Source organism: Orbicella franksi, chromosome 6, assembly GCF_964199315.1.
Source record: "Orbicella franksi chromosome 6, jaOrbFran1.1, whole genome shotgun sequence".
NCBI lineage: Eukaryota > Metazoa > Cnidaria > Anthozoa > Scleractinia > Merulinidae > Orbicella > Orbicella franksi.
In genome coordinates, this window is record NC_138150.1 from 28,213,970 (window position 1) to 28,240,164 (window position 26,195).

The 26,195-nt window shown below is 38.5% G+C and overlaps 1 protein-coding gene across 3 annotated transcripts; it reads left to right on the plus strand.

The window, feature by feature from the left end:
• LOC145488862 (U3 small nucleolar RNA-associated protein 6 homolog) lies at positions 1–25,902 on the plus strand. 3 transcript variants are annotated; one of them, XM_081467688.1, is made up of 23 exons: positions 1–279; positions 776–860; positions 1,540–1,581; positions 2,286–2,354; positions 2,484–2,504; positions 3,136–3,183; positions 4,209–4,272; positions 5,152–5,270; positions 5,823–5,855; positions 6,025–6,075; positions 7,325–7,406; positions 9,550–9,634; positions 10,644–10,750; positions 10,909–10,980; positions 11,711–11,784; positions 12,402–12,479; positions 12,895–13,021; positions 13,224–13,282; positions 13,814–13,891; positions 14,938–15,044; positions 16,334–16,400; positions 16,914–16,986; positions 25,826–25,902. In XM_081467688.1, the coding sequence occupies exons 1-23, from the start codon at positions 188–190 to the stop codon at positions 25,900–25,902; spliced, it is 1,710 nt and encodes a 569-aa protein (XP_081323814.1). In that variant the 5' UTR covers positions 1–187. The 3 variants fall into 3 exon arrangements, with proteins under 3 accessions (XP_081323814.1, XP_081323813.1, XP_081323815.1); XM_081467687.1 differs by lacking the exon at positions 25,826–25,902 and adding an exon at positions 22,501–25,809; XM_081467689.1 differs by lacking the exons at positions 1–279; positions 776–860; positions 1,540–1,581; positions 25,826–25,902 and adding exons at positions 1,623–1,892; positions 22,501–25,809 and having other exon boundaries at positions 2,133–2,354.
• The last annotated feature ends 293 nt before the right edge of the window (positions 25,903–26,195 follow it).

A 26,195-nucleotide genomic window follows, 5' to 3' on the forward strand; every position in this document is an offset into this window, starting at 1 on the left:
TAGTGCCTTGATTTTTCTAGTCGGCGCCTACCACTTCATATAAGTTGACAACAAAAATCATATCCTTGTCAGCGGTGTCTCAAAGAAAAGTGTAGGAATTACACATGGTGGACGAAGTGAGAAGCTTGGTTCAGATCTTTACTCCTAGAATTTAGAGTTGTGCTTCTTGTTGCACGAGAGTTTCACGATGGCAGAATATGTTCATCAAAATCTGGAGGGCATGTTGCCTGAACTGGAGGAATTGGAGCGGATGGGAGTGTTTTCAAGCGATGAAATCAGGTGAGGAATTTAACATGTTTATTTGAATCGAATAACGCCATTACTGCATAATTTGAAAGCGTTGTTTTTACAATACAAGTAAAGTTTGTCTTTCCCAAAAGTAGAGACAAAGTAAGCGAGGGTTTGAAGTTTGTGTCGTTGTTTACTAAGCTTAATATATTAGCTTTCTATAAGCTTATAAAGCTTATAAATAATTATTACATTGTAAGGCTTCTGTTGTTGTCTTTTAGTCTGCTTTAGTATGACTTGCATGATTTCAGTCACCCTTTGGGTTTCAGCATCTTCATCGGTTGAAATCAGCGAGTCAATATATCATGGTTCAACTTAATTAAACAGTGTAACAAGCACTTGCATAGACAATATGATCATCTTATGCTGCAGATAAGACGAGATAGAGGTACAGATTCCCAACCTGGCTATACTGTAAAATTTCAATCTTCATAAAAACACTGAGAACTTAGGTAAACCATTTTGCTATGATAATATCACTATACAGGACTATCATTCGAAAGAGAAGAGAGTTTGAATACCGCTTGCAGAAGAGGATTGTTCAGAAGACAGATTTTCTAAGATACATGCAGGTATTATGTAGATTCCATGTTGTATAGACATTTTATGTGGTGGTCTGACTGATATTTCTTTTGCTGTAAACCAATAGATTTCATTTACTCTGATTTAAATGCATGTCTGTGCCTGGGCCAAGTTGGTCCACAGCCCAAGGACTGTCGTTATGTTTTGAGTCACCCCTTGCCTTGATCTTCATACTCATACATGTATACTGTAACTACCCTGTTACTTTAGTGGTGAATATTGCATCACCAACAGTCAAGTTCAACTGTAACATCAAGGGCCCATCAAGTATACTCAGCCATAATAAGGAGTTACCGGTTAGGGCCTTTGATGACAGTCTTAGAACTGGCTCTAACATGTATCTTAGTTTCTACAGTCATAGCATGAAGTGGCTAGAGATTCTTCTATCTGCAGTACATAATGCAAATATTAAAATAATCAAACTAAAGTGTATCAAGGTTACTGTAGTGTGCATATACAGTAAGTACTGCCAGTAATAACTTTAAAAATCTTCAGATCTTTAGAATATATTAAGCAGCTATGTTGCCATGCAACTGATGAAGAAACTAGAAACATAATAAATGAATATAGTCTCAGCGTCCCTTACTTTCAAGTTAGAGTTGTAATTTCTGACAAAGTGTCTTAGTTATTAAGTATTCTTTTGCTGGTTTTGTTTTCTGTTCATTATAGTATGAGATTAACCTGGATTTGCTGAAGAAGAAAAGAAAGTTGGTAAGAACCTAAGTTGCATAACATATGAATTACATTTTTATTTGCAGTTTGTTGCAAACATATGTATACATGTGTGGCTGCATTCAAGGTTTGAGGATAGAGGACTGAATTTGTTTTTATATACTTGTAGTTGCACATTATATATACTTGTTTTCTTGCAAATATTCCCCAGTTGATGGTAATGTTTTGTAGCACATGTGTATATAATACAGCTCTCTTCCATGGATCATTTCTACCGACACGTATAAGCTATTTATGTTCTTTTTTGGGTATGGGTGCTAAAGTACAATGTAGAAGTTGTGTCACACAGGGTAGACTACGAGTAATCCCTCTTTCGCTTAGTCCGTTGTGCGTAACGCGAAAGAAAACCGCGAGAAGTACAACACCTTGTCAACGCTCCTAACATAAGCCAATCATATTTTTGCATTGTGAGAGCAACGCATAATTCAAACTCTAGGGCTTAGGCGGTAGTCCCTCCTTTTGCACGCTCCTCGCCCCCAGGATTTTGCGTGGCCATTTTTTTCTCGCGGTTTTCTTTCGTGTCACGCAAGATGGACTAAGCGAAAGAGGGACTACTCGTAGTCTACACACAGGGAATTATGATTATGTACAAGTGCTGTATTCCTGTTTAGTGTCAGTATGTTTCTATCAGATAATACATGTGCATGGTGTACATGTATTTCATTTTAAATGTTATATTTCAGAGACTTGGTATTAAACGGAATTTACATGGAGAGCATGCGGTATTGAGAAGAATGCACAGTCTTTTTCAGGTAAGTTTAAGTTTACCGGTAAATCAAGGGAGACGCATTTGCCTCATGGCTAATGCTTGTTTTCATTGCTATATACATTGTATATGTTATTATGTGTTCTATAATTCACTTTACTGTTTTTCCTTGCAGAATGCCTTGAAGAAATTTTTGGTAAGTGCCATATTTACTTACTTACAATACATTATATTTCTTACTTACACGAGGTAATGTAATGTATTGTAAGTGATATATGTTAGTAATATAGCATATTTTAAGTAACTCAGTAATTTTATGCAAGGTTTTGGAAGTACTGTAGGTAATGTGGCGTATGTAGTAAGTAGAGTACTTTAAGTAGGTTACATGTATGCAAAATAACATTTTGTAAGTGATAATTGTAAACTCAGAATTTAGCAAAGTATAAGACGATTTTAGTATTGTGTTGTAAACTGTAAGTTTTGTAACGTAAATATTCTGTAATTGTATTGTAATATGACAGAGTAAATAAATTAAAAAAAAAGTGCCACATTTTGACAATCATGCTTCCAATGTTCCATCTACATTTCTTCACAGGTCTACAAGTGACTTATTCACTGATACTGACTGGTCTAGTAACTCAACTGATAACTTGTTGGCTCCTGAGAGCTCAACTTACTTTAATATGTTTTAATCCCTCTATCTAAGTAGCCTAACAAATGGTAAGTGGGAACTTAAATTGTTACATAAAGTACATGTAGATTTCCACAGATCATACAAAAATGTACATAATTATATGAAATTGTATTGTTTTTCTTTTTGATCCTAGGGGGACATCAAACTCTGGATTCAGTACATTGAGTTCTGTAAACACATGGTAGGAATTTAATTACATGTAGTATGTGTTATTTTGTTTGTTTTGTAATCTAGATAATATTATATTATTAAAGAAATAGAAAACATGTACCATGTTTCTATCGAGTTATACATGTAGGGTGAGTGGAAGTTTGGGAGAACGAGAAATGCTGTGGGAGCATGAGCTGCAGGCAACTGTTTCCACAGCTTTTTTGAGTTCTCCCAAACTTTCATGAGTGTTTCTATAACTCAATAGAAACGTGGAGAACATGTTTTATATTTCTTCTAGAAAACACCGCGACAAAAAAAGAAAAACAGCTTGTTTACTTTGATCATCAAAATGTAAATTCTCTTTGCTTGCGCCATCATCATGTCAACAGCTCGTGCTAGTTCTGTGTTTCCATCGTGTTATAGAAACACGATTTTTAACCAGTCAGCGTGCATATTTTCTTAGAAGTGAAGTGAAGCCTTGGAGCCGAATGGCTCATAGCTACCAGAGCTTATCCCGGTTTCTGTAGCATGAAGCGGCTAGGAGTATTTCTACTCCCTCTGGACGGGATGCTAGTCCATCGCAGGTCACTCCCCCGCAATTTGTTAGGTGTCCCCAACAATTCGCCAGTACCCATTTATACTCCTGAGTGGAGAGAGGCACTGTGAGAGTTAAGTGTCTTGCCTAAGAACACAACACAGTGTCCCCAGCCAGGGCTCGAACCCGGACTGCTCGCTCCCGGAACGAGCGCACTAACCATGAGGCCACCACGCCTCCCTATTTTCTTAGGGCTGTTTCTAATTTAATTTTGATTTCAGGCTTTGTTCATACATTCATGAGGATTAAGTTCTCCCTTGCTGGCACCCTATATGTAGATATTTTCGATGCAAATAACTTTCAGTTGTTATAAATAAATTTAATCAGTCTTTTGAGTCGCATTGCATGCACATCTGTGTCAAATATACAATCGAACAGTCAAGTATTTGTACTTTAATTTCAGCTACTTACTGTTATTCAAATTGACAATTATACAAATATTTACTGTCTCTTGTTCTTAGGGGAGTGTAAGGATTCTTGGAAAAGTTTTTGCCAGAGTTTTGCAGTATCATCCAAACAAACCAAGTATGACATTGCTTATAGTACTATACAACATTTGATACATGTGCACTGTATTCACTAGTTACATGTATAAGACTGTTGTTTATTAGTGGATACTGGCAAATAAAAGACAGCCATTTTTTTTTTCTAAACGTATCATTTTGATAACACTTGTAATGAGAATGGGGATAAAAACACAGATGGCGTACTTTTTGGTGTATAATTTCTCTTTTCTTCTCTAATATCTTGCTGTATTTTAGGGCAGTATATTATACATGTATGGCTAGCTTTACTATAAAATCACTGGGAAGATTTTCAATTTCACAAGGTGTCCAAGGGTCACTGATTTTTTCTAATACCAATGGGGCTTAAATAAAGTAAATATTGCTAAATGCTTCTGGCCATGACCTGTACTGCCTGAAAATCAGATTGAAGTTTTTGAAGTTTGTGCAAACCTTTTGTTTGAAAATTTCTCATGGTTACCAAACACTTTGGAAGACCAGTGCACAGTATTTCAAATTTCCTGAGTATGACATGAGAGTTTTGAAAGTGAAGAATGATCATTGCAGTAAATTTTCCAATTTAAGCAATTGGAAAGGAGAAGCCTGAAAAAATCAGGGCTTCAACGGGATTCGAACCCGTGACCTCCGCGATACCAGTGTGATGCTCTACCAACTAAGCTATGAAGCCACACATTGGGAGCGAGGTCAATTTATTGAGTTCATATCTTGCGTGAGTAGTGAAATGATGTGAAGTTTATATGCTTATGTGAAGTTTATATGCTTAAATTGGAAAATTTACTGTGATGATCATTCTTCACTTTCATCTACAACCACAGTTCGTATATGAATTATTTCATATAAACTTCACATCACATGAGAGTTTTGTTTGTCCTGATTTCAGACCTCTGGATTATGGCAGCAAAATGGGAGTTTGAAGAAAACAAGAACATTCCTAACAGTAGATCGTTATTACAGAAAGGACTGAGGGTTAATCCTTCTTCACAGAAGCTTTGGTTGGAGGTAATACTACATTGAACACAAGTACAATATTTATGTGCAAAAAAAAAAAAAATGTCAGAGTACAGTACCTGTACAACATGCACCTGTAATGTAAAGGTGGGCTGTCAAGTTAGACATCTGTTTTTTAAAACAGGTAAATAGTTTAATTGAGACACAGCTGTACAATCATGTAGAGCAATTTTGACTCAAAATATTTTACAGTTGTCTTTTGTCTGTCCTGAGGAACAGATTGATTTAAATAGTTATGCCATAATTAATGTACCAGAGGGAGATCCGGGAAAGGGGTTGAGGGAGTTGCAACCCCCAAAATTTGACTTCATAGGGTTCGTGCATTCGCATGTTTACTTGTTTTTCTTCTGAATTTTTTAAGTCAGTTTAGCGGATGTGTTATTGTGACTTGTCCCATATTCATAATAATTATAATCAGAACAGATGGCAAATAAAACTCAAAGTGCCATATTACAGTAAAGTGACTACAGTACATGTACATGTTTTACATTGTATGATGCATGCCAGTGGTCTCTTTTTTTATTACGTGCTTGTTTTCTGCAGTATTTCAGAATGGAACTCCTTCATGTTGAAAAAGTAAGTCTGACATTATAATTTATTTAATAGCTTTAATCTTTAAGCTGTTTACTTGTAATACAATGTACATTGTAAGCAGTTAATGCACATCCAGTCATACAGTAAGGAGATCTTAAATGTGGCTGTCCCTGGCTCATGCACTTTGCTGTTATTTTTTTTTCTTTGTTAGATTCATAATAGAAGGAAAATTCTTGGATTGAGTGCAACAGATGAGGAACAGGTATGTACCATTGCTATCCATCTCATAGACAGCAGTCTGCCGACCGGCTGACAGCAAAACGCCGACTGGTTAGCTCAGTGGTAGAGCACTGGACTAGCGTACGGGAGGTCGTGGGTTTAAACCCCGGCCGGACCAACACTCAGGGTCTTTAAATAATTGAGGAGAAAGTGTTGTCTCTGTAATGACATCTGCAAATGGTTAGACTTTCTAGTCTTCTCGGATAAGGACGATAAACCATAGGCCCCGTCTCACAACCCTTCATAATTAATTCTGTGGGACGTAAAAAACCCCTCACACTGATCAAAAAGAGAAGGGGATGTAGTTCCCGGTGTGGTGGACTCTATCTCTTATCTGATGGTTAAATGCTCAGAGATATTAGCTGCATAAGCTACTCTGAAATCTGAGGGTAAATATTAAGTTATGTATGTATGTATGTATGTATGTGTAGCAGTACACTCAAAAGAGAATTATTGGAAGTTGAGAGAGTGTCAGATGTAACTTGTATAATTATGTCAGAGTTTCTTGAGACACATAAAACTTGTTATGATTTTATTACTGTAACTGGGAATGGTAGTTTGGAAATCAATGTTTGTCAGCTGGCAAATTGAAGCCAGAGAGAGGGAACCATGCTGCTACAGTACATGTATATTTATTCTATTAAGAGATAATTTGTATTGGTTATCAAATGGTGCTGAGCTTGAAATTAGGCATTTCCTGGGCATTTTGGCAAAATTCTTACTACAGTTCAACCTCTATTAAACAGCCACCCTCAGGGAAATGGATAGTGGCTGCTTAAAAGGGGTTGGCCCTTAAAAGAGGTAAAAACAATAGAAAAACCCTCACTGGAACTTTGATTACTGGCCCCTGATAGGGATTGCTGTTAATAGGTGGCCGCTTAATAGGGGTTCGACTGTAATAATTTTTCGAGGCTTTAGGTGATATCTACCTTCACATGTACATGCAGTAACAGTCATCATGGGGGAGGGCAGAGGAGGTACGTGTAGGTTTATCCTTTCAGGTACAGCATTGTGGGCCTGAGGCCAAAGTTTTGTAATCTTTGTTAAACTGCAGTAAAAATATATTTGAATACCATTAAATTATGTATGATCTATAGACATTAATTTTCTTACACTCGTGTTCATGTAACCACCCATGGGCATACTGACTAAATGATTACTGCATCGAGAGTCAAATTGTGTGGTCTTAACTTTTGACTGGTCAACATGTACTCTTTTCATTAATTTTCCAGGGAGAAGAACAAGTCACTGCTGAATTTCTGGCAGGAAAAGTTCCTGAAATTGTTTACAAAAAGGCAATACAGAGTATACCAGGTGCTGTTACATACACAGTATTATTATATAGACATGAGTGTTTTACTGGAAAATACACCACTCGTAGAATTCATACAAAACCACATCCGGGACTCGAGTGGCATATTTTCCATATCCTCATTAGTAAGGATATCAATGATTTCACTGATATCAAGTTTGTCTCTTAAATTGTTCTTAAATTTGTTCATGTATCATCGAAACATCTTCGGGTCTTCCTCAAAAGTCTTTGGCAATCTTCGGTAATCTTCGGCAATCTTTGGAAACTTCCAGAAAATGTTCGGCAATGTTCATGTGACCTTCGGATGAGTTTTGGAGAATCTTCGGAGATCTTCAGAAAGTGGTCAGAAATCTTCGGAAAATCGTCAAGAATGCCGTCATCAGTATGTCTATATAATAAAAAGAACAATACACATTAGCTCGAAGATATGAATTTTATGTTGTCATGGCAAGGACAATATCTCATGAGTGAGAGCAGCAAACGAGTGAGATGTTGCTCTTGCCATGAAAACATAAAATTCATGTCTTCTCGCCATCGTGTAATATCCTCTATTTATTGGTCCGTAAGTTGTTAGCAATGTTACATGTACAAATGTAGTTGCTAGGTGCCATAGACAGATTCGTCTCACGTGTCTACATACTCGTTGCTACCCAATTCAGATCATGTGATGATTCATTTGGGAAGTTACAATAATAATTATTGACCTGTTTGTACATACTCGAATACAATCAGTTACGTATGGCAAATTGCATATTGTACAGTTGTAGCCTTTGAATCCATCTATTGACTATTAATTATTTTTTACAGCTGCACTGCAACATTTTAGAATTGATGGAAAAACAAACAGCTAATGTCTTTCTATAGTTAGTCAAAACTGTTTGAATGGAAATGTCAAGAATTGTTACAATGAATAGTCAATGAGTAATGTCATGATGATACTTACATTTATTTTTTTCTCAAGCATCTGAGCGGGCCGGAATCCTAAATCCTTGAATTTGATTGCCTAATCATACACACGTGACCGGTCCAGCTTTTTATGATATGGCCCACAGGCCACATTTTTTCCCTGCTGCTTAAATTTTGCTCCTAAAAGTTAGTGGCAATTTTCAATCTTTTGCCTTTTTTTACACATCCATCGACGATTAGTCAGCGTAAGTTTATCTCTGTTCAATTTAAAATGGAAAGGAAAGTCACTGTAAGTAAATTCAATTGAGTGTTTTGAAGTTGCGAGAGTTGCTTGGTTGTTTGTAGCTTGGCGCTGTAATGGTGCATAATCCTGTGCTTCTCTCGCCATAAAATTTGAGTCAATTTCAGTTGAGTTTGCCTCTCTGATCGTTGCTGTATTTAGGAGAATTTCTGTGGAATACACTTAACAAATTTCTTCACTTTCTGCTATTCAATTTATGGTAGAAAAGTCTGATGTCAAGTGAAATTAAAAGCAACGACTGACAGAAACTGTTTTTGTAGTAAGACTTCGCACGAAATTTCATGCCACGAAAACAATTTTGGAGAACTTAATTGGTGAAATAAATGCAAATAACATAAAGTAGTTCGAAAAAAAATATGTTCTTCAATACATCTTTCTTTGTCTACTATCTGACTTGCTCGCTGCCAAGATTTTTTACAAATTGTTAGTAGACGGTGTGCAAGCCGATTCAATGATATGAGCTGTTTAAACAAACCCATTTGTAATCTGTAAAACCAATGTACCGCAGGAAAAAAAATAAACATGTTATGGATAGGCTTCAGGCTTGAAAATGCTGCCTTTGACCTGCGGCCTCGGGCAGCATTTTCAAGCCCTCTGTCACAGTTTTTCACTATACGGACCTCCCACCTGGCATATAACATATATGTATTTGTTTTCAGTAATCTTAAGTCAGCCATTAGTCTTTGTTTTGAATGTTCTACATCTGTAACACAGCTACCGTATGTCAAATCACAACTTGAGAAATTATATATAGTTGTAAAAAAAAAAAAAAAAATAATAATAATAATAAAAAATAAATAATACGTGTACAGTGTACGTCCATGGTTACCCATTCACACTTGCCTGGCTGACTGTAAGGGTATGGCAAAATGTAATTTTCTCGAAATATAAGTAATATATTTAAGTAAATGCAACCTTTCTGTATTGTACTTTTCCAGACGACATCAAATTTAGAGTATCCTTCATTGAAGTTTATCGCTTGTTTGAAAATACAAAGGATGGCATTGATATGGTGTATGACAGGTACTGTCTACATGGTTTCTGCTTCTTTTTTTTCACTGTTATCGCTACTCTAACACCTTGACTACTTTATCAGTATTATTTTTCTATAATAACCATTAGTTGACTACATGGAGTTAGTAAGTCAAGACTTTCATTTCAATGTGACCAGGATAGAAGACCTGCGTGAAAATCAACTAAGGCTGATGTTGCTTCCTCTCTAAATATTGTAATTTATTTTATATGATTTATTATTATCAATGTTCAAATCACAAGTGTAGCTACCTCTCGATGTACATGTAAATTAACATACATGTAATGATTCCTTAAAATTCAAAATAGTAAGGGTTTGTGTGGGAACATAATGCTTGCCCAAAATATTGCAGAATGTTAAAATTACAGTACATGTACTCATTGGCAGCTGCGGTCAGTACTGCATTTAGATTCTCTTTTCTCTGATATCTGTTTCAGTCTGAGTTTTGTGGGTTTAATGTCTGCCGATTTTAGCCAGTTTATTTGTGTGACATGCAACTGTACAATAACAGTTGGGAGCTATAATGATTGTGAGACAATTTAGCCCTACAGAGAGACAATTCTGCCCCTGGTGAGACAATTCTGCCCCTTGCAGCCACAAGATGGCAGATTGTGAGATTGAGAACTTTTCATTACTGTCAGGGGATAGTAACCTTTATATATGCACATGTGTACATTACAGCTTTGTATAACTGTAAACTTGGTCTAAATCAGCCCACAAGTCAGAAACAAGGAAAAAAGAGCAGATCATTTTGTGGTGGGATCTAAAATTTAAATTGTGAAAATGAGAATGTGAAAGGGGCACAAAACAGCCCCATCGGGAAGAACTGATTTTTAATTCACCTCACACAGGTGGACTTTGAAAATCAACATCTGCAGAGGCATAAAACAGTTAAATCAACAGTAGCCCCATCAGGGAGATGTTTACTTCACTTTACACAGGTTGTCTTTAAAAAGTGGTAGCTTTTACATTGTATGATTGTCTTTTTATGCTAAACAGCTTGTTAAAAGACTTTCCTACCTCTGAGGAGGTCTGGAATTTAGTGGCTCGTCGAGCCATTGATGAAGCCAACAGTCAAGTAAAAAAAGGAACAGCTGTAATTACAGGTTTGTGATTCTCATCTCAAATATTTGTTACCACCAATAACGGAAAGTTGTATTACGTCCTATCATTGCACAACTTCCTCTAGGGTTTCATCAATGTTACCATGGATACTCATTAGTAATCAGCTGACCTTGCTCCTTTAAATTGAAAATCATTGCAGATAGTCAGTGGTGTGAGCTTGAGACAGAAATGAACAAGTTGTATCACCAGGCAGTGGAGCAAGTCCCAACAGGTGATTGTTACACCTTTACCCTTGATATGTCTTAACCCTCTTGCTATTGCAACCAGGTCTGGTACTCAGGGGTTTATAGACCAGTTAATGTTTTCTCCTCACCTGCGGATTGCATGTAGCTTCATTACCAAGTGCCTGTTCGCGGCTGATTGGCTTGCTAGCAAGAATAATTATGCTGTGCAGATTGTAAGTCACTAGCAGTCAACTCCCGCATAGTAGACACCTCACCATTACAGACACTGCTGCAGGAGTTGAAGTTCTGGCAAAGACAAACTACTGAAAAAAAATCTTGGTACTTAGAGACTTCGCCAGTTAAGGCTGGCTTTCACTAGTGCACAAGCATAGGCAAAAGCAACATACACAGGATGGAGTGAGGTGCTGTTAAGTAACACATTTTGTTGGGAATCGTATAACAAAAGGTGCGAATTATCAACATTTTACTGCATCTGCGAATGTCGCGTATGCTGGGTACAGTTGTATACTGTGTATGTTTCTTTTGTGCCAGTGAAAAACACCAAATAATTGTAGTTTCTAAGGTGTCAGGTTTGGGGGGTTGACTGTATGTGGTGTAAAATGTACTATCTAGAGATTCTCGACAGCGATCATACATGTAGTACATGTTAACAGCTTGCAGGGAAAGTTTTAATGAAATAAAGCAAGTTTACTGAACGTAAAAGAAACTGCTGCCATTATATTAGGTTAACCGATTGTTTGATGTTGCTTCCAACAGATAAAATGTGGCAATTTTATATCAGTACTTGTATGGAATTGATGGCTGACGGCTCCCATGGGCAAGCAAAAACGGTATGTTCATACATACACTATAACTACATGTAGTGTTTTTTGGTTTAGAATTAAAACAATAAACTTTGTGTTGTACGTGTAGGCAAATTTAGGGTTGGTGCTCAAGTGCCTCCAAAGACCTTTTAAACTCATCAACAATCGATGAGCTCGGGGAATGGTGCCGTCACCCTGAAAAAAACAGTGGAAACGCAGGATGCGGGATAAGCCAAGCTGTAAAATTGCGGCGCCCTTGCACAAATCCCCTGGCCACCCCAAATTCACTGTGAGGGAGACTGCTGGCCAGCAATCTTGTTTCGTGTTTAACTTAACCTAAATTACATTTAGCCACATTTAACTTTTCTTCATCATGGTTTTGCACCATTGCTGTAAAAACTTTGTATTATACATGTAGACAAATTTTAGGGTTGGTGCTCAAGTCTCTCCAAAGACCTCAGTAAGCTTTTATTTTTTCCACTTTGTCATGGTTTTGCATCCTTGTCGCAACCAACATTGCTTCTGTTTCTGAACTTCCTGGATCTGCGGCTGATAAAGTTGTTGATGCTAAATGTATTTGGTATTATGTATTTTTCCGACCTGTTCATTAATACATATATCTTTTTGATGATTTTGCTCCACAGAGAGTGCAGAATGTTTTTCAGTTATTTTCAGAAGCAGAAAAAGCCAAACTTCTTAATGAAGATCTTTATAAAACATGGGTGAGTGGCAAAGTGACCAATCAGCCATATCATTTCAATTTTTTTAGTCCAGTTTACTTGCACATGTATGTATTTCTGAATGATGTACTTGCAGTACAAATTAGATAAATATCTAGAATCTAGCTCTTTCTGACAGTTACATGTACGTTATGAGGACAAGGTGTCAATAATAATGAATTGCAGCAGGTCAGAAAATACTTCTAAGGGGCCTCACCAAATATTGATTGTTGAAGGTTTTGCAATAATCTGCCAGGTTACTGAGTTAACCTTTGAGTAATTTTCACTGGAACACTCCCGCTAGGAGAGGAAAGTTTGCAACACTTGGTATGAATACTTCGCTTACTTTAACAAATTATAAGAACGTTATACCTTTATTACTTTTCAAGTGTTTTACATTCATATGGTGTACATGTAGGTCAGCGTTCTGCTTCAAGCTGCACGGCCGAAACAGGCCTTGTCAGTGTGTAAAAGAGGGACCCAGTCATTTAAAACCTCAGTGAGTTTGTGGAGTGAATATATGAGATTACAAGTCCTTAATCAAGGTAAGAATGACAAACGTCTGCATTTGAAACCGTGTTAAATTTATACATTTTTACAATGAGAGGAATTTAATAGCCAGAAAAATGTATGTGTACATGTAATACATACACCTCAGCTCTAGTCATCTTGCAACCTTATTTGTTCTGCTTCTTCTGTTCTCTGAAGTTTCTGGAAGGCTGATCTGCCTTTGATTTTCGTTCACAGGTAAACCAGAGAAGATTCATAATGAATTTTCAAACGCCTTAAAATGCGTGGATTCCAAGGTAAGAAAACTCAAGCCTGGAATAATCGTTTGGCCTACAAAGTAATAAAGGTCCTTCCAACAAAGACTAGCCTGTGTAGCTTGGCGGTTTATGCTCTCGCGCTCAAATTGCTTAAAAAATTGCTCAAAAAATTGCTCAAACCTCCGAGCTACGTAGGATAAACAAAGACAGACAAAAGTCTTGTGGTACATACACATGTATAAGCGTGGAAGAATCTGGATGCGGAGTTGAATCGTCCAGAGTCAAAGCCACTTGGGGTCATTGCGTTTTAGAGTTGAAATTGAGGCGACACTTTACTTTCACAGTGCCTCTCTTTACGCGGGTGTATATATGGGTACCAGAGAACTGAAATAGACAAATATCCCATCCAAGGGGCTTCAGTTTCATTACTCCAAATACAAGAATGACTACTGTTTACTAGGAAATTAAAAAGAGTCATATATGATGATGTTCAAAACATTGCGCATAAATTGCTACATGTACCTGTGAACATGGTAAGTTTATAGATGTTACTTCCTACTTGTTTTGTAGGACTCACTGTCACTGTGGACTCAGTGGATAGACTGGTGTGTCGCCAGCAATCCAGGACAAGTAGAAGAGGTGTTTGAAGTAAGTTTACTTGTTGTTGTGTCATTTGGTTCGTTTGTACTGCGGCTAGGGCTGACGTGATATAATTAGATGCAGCCTCGTTCCCAGGCACTCTCATATTCCCTCCTGGAGGCCTGGGAACGAGGGCATGCAGAAGAATGGCAGACAAAGTTTTGGTCTCAGACGAACATGACCTACTTGTTCATAAATTTCTAGAGCAGTGCTTTGTTGTCTGTTACAGTATCAGGGTTGTACCATATGGTTAGTCCAGGTAATAACATGCTACCGGACGATCGGTGCTGTTAAATCGAGAAGATGGGCGACAGAACAGGTCACGGTTCTTTTTTCTGTGATTGTTCGAAATGAACGTACTTTGTAACAAAGTTTTGTTAACGTTTTCATAGGAGGGCAATTGGTTTTCACAGGCGGGCAAATTGCTTTGAACTAAACTCTCTTCTAGATGATTTAAACCAGGCCGGTAAAATCCGGCCCTTGAAGAAACCCTTTGTGAAATTGTTTTGCTTGGCCATAGTTAATAGAGGGAAAAGCTAACAAACAGGCCTAGATTTATGGAGGTCCTTGACCCTGCACATCTTTTGTTTTATGCTCGTCGAGTATGCATGCATTACATAATCGCAATGCTTCTTTTGGTTAGTTGTAAGAGCACACCTAACCACCTTTTGCATTTTGCCAGGCTTTGTACAGGGTCACCCCCAAAATAACAAACAAAAACATACAGCAAAGAACTTTGCTAAGTTTCCTAACCATTTCCCTCAGTTAACTATGGCTTGGCTAAAGCATTTTGTACTAGTCTTATGAATAAATCAATTGGAACTTAGTAAACGGAACTAAGAGAACTCAACTTGCTATAGCCTTGAGGACGGAAGTTTTCGCAGGCTACCGTTTAACTTGTAGGAAATTAGATATTGGCTAGTCTATCATTATCGTAGTTTGGATTTGTGTTGCCTGGCTTCTCCATTACCATATGTAGTCGTTTTGCACAAAATAAAGAGTCGAGAGACGGCCATACTTTTACTAATAGTTCATATACTTGTGTCTTGTTTCAGCTTTCGTTAGAATCGTGTCTCGACATCAGGACTCCACTGAAGGAGAAGTATGTCGAATGGGCAGTCACGACAAAAGGGATTAAAAAGGCTAGAAAACTTTACAAAAGGTAAGAATTTTTTTAATAATAATTTTAATTTACAAAACATACAGTTACTTGCATTGGTTATATTGCAGGTCTTATTACAACACTCGACTTACAGAACAATACTTACGTTATAAGTTAATAAAGATGGTGAATTTTAAGCTCGGTAATGAAATGTGAAGGTGAATTAATCAACATGACACGAGCGTGGGACAAAGAAAAATTCCGAGTCCCCGACAGGAATCGATCCCATGACCTCCCGAACACCGGGCGGACGCTCTATCCACTGAGCTACGAGAACTCATGGAGAGCAAGGTCATTTAACTGAGTTCATATATGATAGGTGTCCTGCATACTGCTAGGATCAACGCTATCGAATTCATCGTGAGTAGTGATAAGTTAATAAAGATGGTGAATTTTAAGCTCGGTAATGAAATGTGAAGGTGAATTAATCAACATGACACGAGCGTGAGACAAAGACAAATTCTGAGTCCCCCGACAGGAATCGAACCCATGACCTTGCTCTCCATGAGTTCTCGTAGCTCAGTGGATAGAGCGCCCGCCCGGTGTTCGGGAGGTCATGGGTTCGATTCCTGTCGGGGACTCAGAATTTTTCTTTGTCCCACGCTCGTGTCATGTTGATTAATTCACCTTCACATTTCATTACCGAGCTTAAAATTCACCATCTTTATTAACTTATCACTACTCACGATGAATTCGATAGCGTTGATCCTAGCAGTATGCAGGACACCTATCATACATGAACTCAGTTAAATGACCTTGCTCTCCATGAGTTCTCGTAGCTCAGTGGATAGAGCGCCCGCCCGGTGTTCGGGAGGTCATGGGTTCGATTCCTGTCGGGGACTCAGAATTTTTCTTTGTCCCACGCTCGTGTCATGTTGATTAATTCACCTTCACAATACTTACGTTACTAGCAATAGTGTTACTTACGCTGGCAACACAATACTCTATTACAATTGAATACTGGCATTGCAGAAAATATAATAACTTACAATACCGGCTACTTACACTACCAACAATACAAGACTCTACTTACAATAAGTACTTGTATTACTTGCAGAACATATATTTACTTACAATACTTACATTAAGTTACGCGAAATACTAAGGTAAGATATCGGTTTGTGTCTTTGTGTACGTGGTGTGTACAAGCCGTAAATTTTACTGCCTTCCGCCTAGTGTTGAAAACACTCTTACATGTAGCTCTCAGTAGTAAAGGTTGTTTTGATGCCCTTAAGGGTTATGTCAATGTTGACTTGATTTTGTTTCGACTTTCGTTTTCTCCCTTTTAGGCTGATTCAAGCACGACCTTTTGCCATTTCTTTCTTTCGAAAATGCATTGATTTAGAACTAACACAGGTAAGCGGGTCAAAAAACTAAAAATACAGCTAGTAATGACACCCATTTTTCCTAATGAATGCAACCTGCTTGTTCCCAGGACTTTAACTTACTCCGAAAGAATGAGTTAAGTTGACCGCGAAGAGAAGACTGGTGTGGAACCTGTCTTATACGTCTCTCTACAATTTGAATTGACAGCAAATTGGAGTAACCAACAAGAGAGCGCACTACAAAACCGAATGACACAAGCTTTTAACGTTCTGGTAGCAAGCAAAACAAAGATTGGACATCAGTAAACTGTTTTTCGTTCAAATGCAGCTGCCGAAATAAGTCAGAATAAAACATGTTTTCCCATGAAACAAAACAATGTTAATTTAGGCATTTTTTTTTGGTGGGTGAACACGCAACTGTTTTTAACGTAAAATGAAATCATCGCAATGTGATTCTTGTAGCGTTACGCTTTACAGGATATTCTAATTTGGAGCTATGATTTATACCACTTTTAATCCTATTGTCCCTTATATGGTTACTCAGGTTAAGCCCAGTGTTAAGCGCGCCCGCGATCTGTACGAGGCAGCTGTAGATCATTTTGGGACTTCTCATCCTGGTGAGTGTTTTGTTTGCAGGGGAGGGGTGGGTGGAGGGTACAGAGAGAGCTTAGAAACTTACGTAAATAGACTATTTTACAGTTGTGTGCATAGTTACCTGGCCTATGAATGCAAGCGAGGCTGCAGGTGACCTTGCTTTGATACAGACCTCTCTGCTTTTCTCATTTAAATGCCAAGTAGTTAACATAAGAACAACTTTATTTACACAACAAAAGCAGCGAGGTCTTTAACAAAGCAATGTCACCTGCAGCCTCGCTGCCATTCAAAGGCCAGGGGCCCGTTTCTCGAAAGCCCCGGAAACTTTTCGGGCCCATAAAGCCAGTTTTAGTTCATCTGTATCTAAAAACGGAGAAGTGTATACGCCTGAAATTTCTTGTATGAAGGGAACCTCTGTTCATATTAAGATTATGTGGGCAAAACAGCTCTGTAATCGTTAAGTTCGAGATTTTGTTATGGCTTTCCGGGCCCGAAAAGTTTCCGGGGCTTTCGAGAAACGGGCCCCTGGTCACTGAACAGACAACTGTAAAATGGTCCGCTGACAAATAATGTATTCAGTCAGATGCAAGTCTTCTGTCGCAACTTAGAGAAACCTACCCTCCACGTGCCTGTTTTCGCTGTAATGTTTTTCTAATCACATGCAACGAGACTTTCACACGCATTGTCAGTATATAAAGAACTCATAAGAATCTGACTGGTAGTTTTACGAATTTGAAAATGATGCCGAATGAGTCATCGAAACGCCTTTCGAAATTATTGTCGCTAATTTTTATTCTTAATTGTTTATCCAAAGCTTCCGTTATTACAACGTCTTTGTAAAAGTTATAAGTTCGGTGCAATACATTTGTGTAGGCTTGCGCTAATAAATGTGTTGAAAGGAGAGAACTCTTGATTTATAAGCGATAGTTTTAGCGGGAACTGCGCTTGCGCTGTACTTTTGATCGCTGATACAGAATAACACGTGCGTGTTGTTCGTAAGTGAAAAAATAGATGTTAACAGCACAATGCTGCATGCTGGGTTTACACAATGATTGACAGGTGCCATTTTATGAGGTCGACTGTTAGTAAGACAATTTGTCTGACTGAATGAAACGCAGGCAAAAAAAAAAAAACTCTGATTTGAACGTTCTTCTTCTTGTTAGTTTTTTCCCCAGTGATTTGCTGTGACCAATGACATCAATACTTCGTGTTTTCGCTTCGTTTTGTCCTTAAAAGGCTAGTTTTTCTCGGTATTTCTGTGATGAAACTTACTCAGCATGGCAGCAGTATATTCTGTCAAAACATTTGTACAATTTCCGTCCTTGTCGTGTATATTTTACATCACCTTATTTTTGTCTGGCTCGGTGTTTGTTTGTGTCTTGCACGTGCATGTATTGTGCGGTGTATACACAGCTTGTGCCGGCTGTCTCGTGAATCACTGTGGGACTTCGTACCTATGTCAGTTTTGGGTTCCTGTCTCGTCGAAGGAGGGCACGGTGGTCAAACGATTTGTGCCTCGGGCTATGAAGTCAGACTGAATTGATCATTACACAGAAGTGTTGTGTTCTTGGGCACGACCGGCACGCAATTCATATAGCTTCCCACGAAACCTAGGTGTTAAAAAGGGCTCTGCCGTGTTGTTGGGTCAACCTGAAAAAGAACAAAAGCTGGGAGATGTACACTGTAACAGCGTTTTGGCATTACGTGTATATTAAGGAGGAGAGACTTGATATGATTTTTTGTGGTACCTTTTTTTTATGGAAACCGGGATTAGGCGCCAACTCCGAGAGCTCGCTTCCTGTCTCGTCTCATAACGCGGAGAACGCGAATAAGCAAGAATAAATGTATTATTGTTAACCGTAATAATGGTAGTAAACGAAAAACATTCGAAATTGCACGAAAAGTGCATGTATGCATTTTGAAAAGTTGTTAAAAGTCATTCCATTATCTCATGGAAGAGAAAGTAATTTTGACGAAAACAAGTTTAATGAATCATCACGTGAAAACACCAGTCATTTGACGTATTTCTCTACGGTTTCATTTTTTTGGATCGCTGTTAGTGTCAATAGGAGATTTAATGGTATTTAATGTGTATTCATAGAGTTAATCTTGTTAGCTTAGGTGGAAAAATCTTGACTGAAAAAACCGAACAGTCAGTCAATTTTTTAACTGGGGAATTCTTTCTTCATGACGGATCGTGAAAGATCAGATCGGAAAAAAATTAAATCCGCAAAAATATACCACAGTCAAAACAAACTTAATTTCTAATGCGATAAGCTTAAGGTGATGGGTTGATTTGTGATAACGTCACGTAAACTGAGGATTATGCCCGGGGATTGTGCGTCCTAAAGAACTTAGTGGCACCGAGAATTCCTCGTAGTAATTATTCGTGAAAAGAAAGCCAAAACTTATTAGACAAATCAAACGATATGAAACACAGAACCAGTTGTTCAGTCGTTGAATTAACAGAGCAATTCTCAAACATTGTTGCTGTAAAATACCCCGAAACCCAGAGGGGCGGGGGGCGGTATTCCCTATAGTGGCCCATACGGGAGGCTCCGCCCGAAAGGGGTGCCGTATTCAGGCCTCAGGTATATTAAAGCGGGGCAGGGATTTCACAAGTTGAAGTATATGAATTGGTAGGGAAATCTGTCATTTAGTTATTTAAAAGGACCTTTAATTATAATATTTCGAACCGGCGCCTTTTATGGCTGTATCATTTTAGATATTAGGCACTACATAAAAATGACAAGACGACTTCCTTTTCTGGCGATTTATTCTTAATGCGAGTCAGTTGTGAAAGCATGTGAAAGGAGTACTTTTTTCAATTAAAGGTATACGAAAGAGTTACCTTTTCTTTCAAAATGGTATACAAAAGGGTAAGGGGTTGGACTTCGCGACGGAGCTTTCTCGCATAGAACTTTGTAGAGCAGTCCCCCCTGGGAAAACACAAAAGTACCAAGGATTTCTCAATCGCATAAAAAGGATATTTTTGTTTAGAACTAAGTTTAGATTTAAGCTCCTTGGGTGAACATTCGGAGGAGTTTTATTATGTAAAGGATCTTTATGTTGGATGTTAAGCAGATGGATTTTCGGTAGGGGTCTTAGTTAATTGCTATGAGGTAAATTAAAGTGATTTCGATGGATTCAAAGGGAGTTTTCAGGAGGTCACGGATCGGCCGTGTCCAACAGTTCAGCTGTAATTATCACCTTTGTGCTCACAACAAGATCAGAGTTAGAACCATGAAATTGTTTATGTCTATGGGTGAATTTTATGCCGAGGCTAGTTTCGTTGTGGACTAAAACAAAAACGTAGAATTCAAGAAGGACTGATTATCTGGGGTACTAAGCCGTTCAATAATGGTTGCTAGACCCATTTTGTTGGCTGTTTCCGTAAGTTAAGGCGGCTGTATAGATTTTTGAGTACGAGAGAGTCGGTGCTACAGAACTGTTAGCTTGTGTTTTGTACGGCTCGCAATCTAAAAGCGAGTAGAACTCTGGTTAACAACAATTAATATCTAATGGGTTACACATTTGGTTTAGAAAAACTGGAACAATCATTTGCAAACGATATAATTATTTAAAGGAGCTTGGCACGGGGTTAAACTGTCCATTTAGCCTTTAACTTTAGTGAGTGAGAAGTGCGCTTTCTTTTTTGCTCTAGGTATTTAGTTAATATGTCTTTTTTTATGTCCCTTTGCTTCTTTTTTTCCTATTTTGTAATCGGCTCACCGTAAACGGCTGGATGGCTTTCACGACGTAGCTTTTAGTAATACTCCACAACGTCATTCTTTCAAAACATTTGGAGCAACTATTAGTGTATTTCCAGAAACAGAGCAAATCGAGGTTTGAAACAGCAAATATATTTTTTTGTTACATTAGACGTTCGATGAAGTCAGAGCATATTTAAATGGCTAATTTAGCACACTGCCCCCGAGGTAAATTTAGCGATTAAAATATGCGCCATTTTATTTTTTAAGTCAGTATTTTTTCCATTCTGGTTTTTGTTTTCAAGTCTTGCCGTTTTAGCGGTTTCAGGTTTGAGCCGTTGTTTTCTTAGCCTTTGTTAAGCCTATTACCTTCAAACACTTTCAAGACTTTGTCCGTCTTTTTTTAATACGCAAAAATAATAGCGTGGCTCTAATCCCCATCATTACACACGATTGTGGATATCGGTGAAATTTTTTTTGATTTGTGGTGTAATCCTTGTGAATGACCCTGTTGTCGATTACGTAAGGAAAAAAAAAGGGGTTTTTGCCGGCGTTTTCTGGAAAAAAATCTGGTAGGCATTGACAGTATTTTGTTATTTGTGTAAGAAATGATTATTTTTCCCCTTTCATCGTGTTTTCCTAGGTGTGCATCTACAGTATTGTTGTCTGCTATCGCTTTGACGCGCTGCTTTCAGCGAATTTTCTTCAGTTTCTTTTTTCTGGTCTATGACTTCGTCCAATTTAGCAATTTGTTTTCCCCAAGGTCAGCTCAATGCAGTTCATTTTCACCCTGCTCATTTTTTGACAATTTATTCTCTTTCTTTGACGGGTTAGTATTTTTGTATGGTTGACACGTATTAAGAGATTTTATTCGAATTGCAAAAAGCGCAACTAAGCTTCTTTGGTAAAACAAAAGGGATTCCGAATGTTCTTTGCAAAAATTGGATAACGAAGAGTAAAACTGTAGAGAATCAAAAAAGGTTATTCGGTGTTCTAATGTTCCAGGTTCGAAATGCAAAGCTCTGTTAAACTCTTGTTCATCAGCTCCCTGTTTTGAATTCAGTTCCAAAATTTGAGGTAACTCTGCTGTACGAATACGAAACCTAAGAAACGATGTGCAACTGATTTCAATGGAATGTGTTTTGCTGTTTTTTTTCTCCTACTTGATAATGAAGTAAACAGTCTGACTAATATGTTGAAAGCGTTTAATCCGTTCAGGGATTCTCCAGTCTGCTCTACCTATGGAAGCAGGGGATTGTCGGGTGAATCCAATTGCGGTGAAAAGTACCCACATTACCCCGTATTTGAAGCAGATTCTGTTTGTAGACTTTCAGGAAGGACATGAATGACACCCAGGGCAGGAAAAAAAAATTGAAATCCACTTGCCCAGTGGGCCAGTAAATTTCAGTTTTCACTTGCCCCTACTTAAATACTACTTGCCAACGTGCCGGCCAGTATGGAAATCAGAGGACAAACGTGAACAAAGTATGCTTGGATTCCTAACTAATCCATGGTTTCAACCTAATGGTTAACTAATCTTACAGTCTTAAGCTTTGAAGTAGTTTCATTTATCGAGCTGACATTTTCATTCAGACTTGCAAGACTATTGAGGCTAATAATATTATCATTTTTCATGTGCCCACCGGGCCACTGAACTTCTATTTTCACTTGCCCAACAGCAAAATCTACTTGCCCCGGGCGATCGGACACGCTTTTTTACCTGCCCTGATGACACCCGACCAATGTCCAAGAGACATTATGTCCCGTGTCCATAGAGAAGCGAATCATGATTACTGTAACACGCTGTGTGTTTCTTATTTCTCCCAGATCTGTGGCTGGACTATATTCGCCTTGAACTTCAACATCCTTGTGGTAAACTAGACACCGCTGGAGAGCTGTATTGGCGGGCAACCAAGTCTCTTAACGGGGAATTTACGAAGGAATTTGTCGGACTTTACTCTTTGCTGCAGGCGGGCCGTGTATAAATTAAATAATAGGGACCTTAAGCAATGACGACGTCTGGAAAAATTTGGTTTATACACTCCTTTTCTCTCCCATACCCAGCTCGTCGCTGGCCCGCTTTTTCGATCGTCCCCACTGACCGAGAGCCGGGAACTGGCCACAGTTATCTAGATCTGTTCAATAGGCCGATCGGTCTAAAAACCTGCTAAAACTAAATATGGAATGCCAGGGATAAATTTCAAAAGGAAATACGAAAAATTAGCCATCGTGGCCCACGTTCTCCAAAATGCTCAGAACTTGGACATTGCACGATGTTGTGCAGAGGACGGCTAGGAAATGTACAAAGACTTACAACGTACGTGCACAGCCACTGTTCTGCTCATTTTGATGCCGTTGTTGTCGCCGTTCCGTTGCCGTTGTGGTTTGCTTAAGCTCCTTAATTGTTTTTTCTTAAAATACACCGAGGTCCTCTCTCACTTACCAAAACTGAGATGACAAAATCATCAACTACGTTTTGAAGTCTTGAATTAGCAAGAAATAATCAGAACTAACATTGTACAAAAGAGTGGCGGAAAAAAAAAGCGAGAATTGTAAGGTTTCTCACCTTCACAAGCCAGAAGTACAGGCAGCCAAAAGCCTTGATCTGGATATCTTCCAGCTCTAGGCTAATGATCTGACTCACGGATAGCTCAGACATCTTATAACATTTAGCTTGAACTTTTCAAGTTCGCCGTGCCTAATCCGTCTTCATCTGCGCTATTGTTGTGCACATCGTTATTGCATCAGATTTTACGTGACCTCCTCGGTGTTTCACCTTTTAAATAATTTGAGTGTCTCTTTATTGAAAGGGCAATCCCCCGGATGGTATATCATGTTTTCATAATCGAGGCCGGGAGCTTATTAGCCGCAAAAGAAAGCGACGATGACTAAAATGCATCGAAATTGCACCAGAGTGACAATTTTGATTGCTTGATTTTTGTCGCAAAGTCAAATTGGATGAACATTAATCCACTCCAGTCCTCGTAATCCAGTGCTTCTTGTCCAAAATTCTTGTACTGTTTGGCTCTTCAAAATCTTTTTATCCAATTTACTTATTTATTTCGTGGCATTGGGTAATATAATATGAAAATTACGAAGGAAAAGTTTCTATAATTAGCTGAGACTTATTATTTTGTATATTATGAGAATATTTGGTGACATGCAGCTGTAGGTCAGAAATGTTACTGTTTTAACATGTATGGACGATGCAAATGAACCTCAAATACAGTTCTATTTTTGAAATACCAAATTGCATACAACGTTGACTGGTGGTGGTGTGGTTATTCGCGGTTCTAGGTCAAACAGTTGAATGGCTCGCAGAGCCTGGTAACTGTTGATCCGCCCGAAAAGCTCAAAGCTTCCTTGTCATCAGCAAGCTGCCTAAGACGATCGAAAACACAAGTGGGGGAAAATAAACAGGTACAGGCGAGCCATGCTTAGAAATGTTGCATGGTCACATTAATACTTTAGCTCGAGAATCAATGAAACCCTTTGTAATGGCAGACAAAAAAAATGGATGTTGCCTTCGAGTCCGTCATAGTCCCTTGGTGTTCTAAAACCATTTTGTTTTTTATTTGTTTGGAGTCATACTTAAAACTACAGCCGACGTAATCCAGTGGAATCTCAATTTTCGGAACGAAAATTTTTTTTTTCCTTCATGAGAGCAAAAAGAGTACTTCCAATAATCTGAAGATTTGTCTGTACGTGACATTCCTGCTGTAGTTTAAATATGGCCAAGACAAGTGCCAAGAAAGGGCTACTAGACTTCCTCAGACTCCTCTCGTAACATTCGCGGAGGCTTTGTCTGATTTTTTTCAAAAATTAAAAAAAAGTGGATTGTGCCAACGGGAAACAAGCATGGGAAGTCTTTACAGTGCCGAACAGTGCTGTGATCCAGACAGCCTGAAGACGTAATTATGAATGCCAGCCCTGCGGAAACCATTAGTCTTGTCTGTTTCGGTGTTCTCTCTCAGGTCACGGAAAAATTCGACTGCGCGCATTCCGCACTTCGTATTGTTTTTAATAGCTCTCTCAGAGTATCTTCGCAACCATAAAATTGTGCACTGGTTATATGAGAGTTTTTTCCCTTCCTATCAGAACGTCGTTAGGCTCGTGTTCCGGCGATTGTGAGTACGGGCCACCACCCTCAAGTTCATCAACACCATCAAGTTCATTTATCAATGTCTGTAATCTGAATAAAGTGTGGATTTTCTTTCAGTTTTTTTGGAAATTGAAAATGAAAAAGGCTGGGTTATTTTTGTGACCTTTGGAATTAGAATGGACTTAGTGGAATCACGATTTGAAATGAAATCGGCCCATGTGAAAAAAAAAAAAATATATATATATATGAATAATCATGTTTTGACACAGAGTTTCTATTTACCCAAATGTTTTCACCTAAAGGCGGGACTTGTGAGAGAGTGACTTTTTGCGGCGGAGCCGGCATTTAATGTCCTCGCGAGGACATAAAATTCGCGAGAGGCAGGGACTTCCTCGCGGCTTCGAATTCACCGCTTTTGTAAACGGCTTCGCTACCAAAAAAAAAATTACTCCCGCGGGAAATTCCGCCAGCTGCGCAGGCTGCTTACTATGAATTAAAGAGTTCGCCTCGGGCATACAGTCCTTTTTGGCGGGAAACCATTTAAGTCGCAAGTACCTCACAAGTTTGCGCGGTTTGTGATAGACGCGCAGAATCCCGGCAGAGGCGAGATATAACATCTGCTACCCAAGCTACCTCCCAAGGCCCAACGCGGGCAAACGAATGTAGTTTTGGCGGGAAGCCAAGCGGACTTGAGTTATACGCTCTTGTCAAGAACTGTCTTTCCATTCTTTGAGAGAAACGTAATAATCGCATTAATCAGTTGGTGTAGGGTATAATTAGCCAATGTTTTCATCGTAAAACGATGCCATCTGTACTCCTTAACACCAAAATAATTTTGTAAATTGGATGGATGTAGTATTAGTAGAGATATGAGCCACTGATCTTTTAATGATATCATACCCAATAACGTTCTCTGTTTACCTTTAGCATTCCTTGTTACATTTTCCCAGTTTTGAAGATAAATGAGTAAAGTATGTGAAACAGTGTAACAGTTAGACAAATTCTAAAACTTTCTTCACTTTCCCTTTATGAAAATGGCGAAAAATCAAGCTTCTTCGTCTCGTTGGAGTGTTGAGTGGCTGTGCGTATTAGCCTCTTTACGTGCAAGCATATCCTGTTCCGCTTAATTTCTTCGCGTGGGTAAGTCGTTTTTGTGTTGTCTTGGTGCAAAGTGACAGCTTATTCTTGTCTGCCGAAAGAAAGACAAAGCAAGTTTTCATTGTCTCGTTAACGTCACAGTTACATCTCGGCTAGATGCAACATCAGAATCATTCAATACGCAAGTGCAATTTTTTTGTGGGGGAATGGTGACATCCCACTGTTTAATAATTTCAGCTGTATCATTTTTAAAGGTTTAACCACAGTCTGGTAATAAACAAAGTACTTCGCTAATGATGGTAAGGATTTAAGAATTGAGACT

Bases quoted from the DNA above. Each gene is read 5' to 3' on its own strand.
- LOC145488862 (XM_081467687.1), top strand. From the start codon at position 188: ATGGCAGAATATGTTCATCAAAATCTGGAGGGCATGTTGCCTGAACTG. The intron at 1,582-2,285 runs GTAAGAACCTAA...GTTATATTTCAG, and splicing joins TGAAGAAGAAAAGAAAGTTG to AGACTTGGTATTAAACGGAA. The intron at 15,045-16,333 runs GTAAGAATTTTT...TCTCCCTTTTAG, and splicing joins GCTAGAAAACTTTACAAAAG to GCTGATTCAAGCACGACCTT.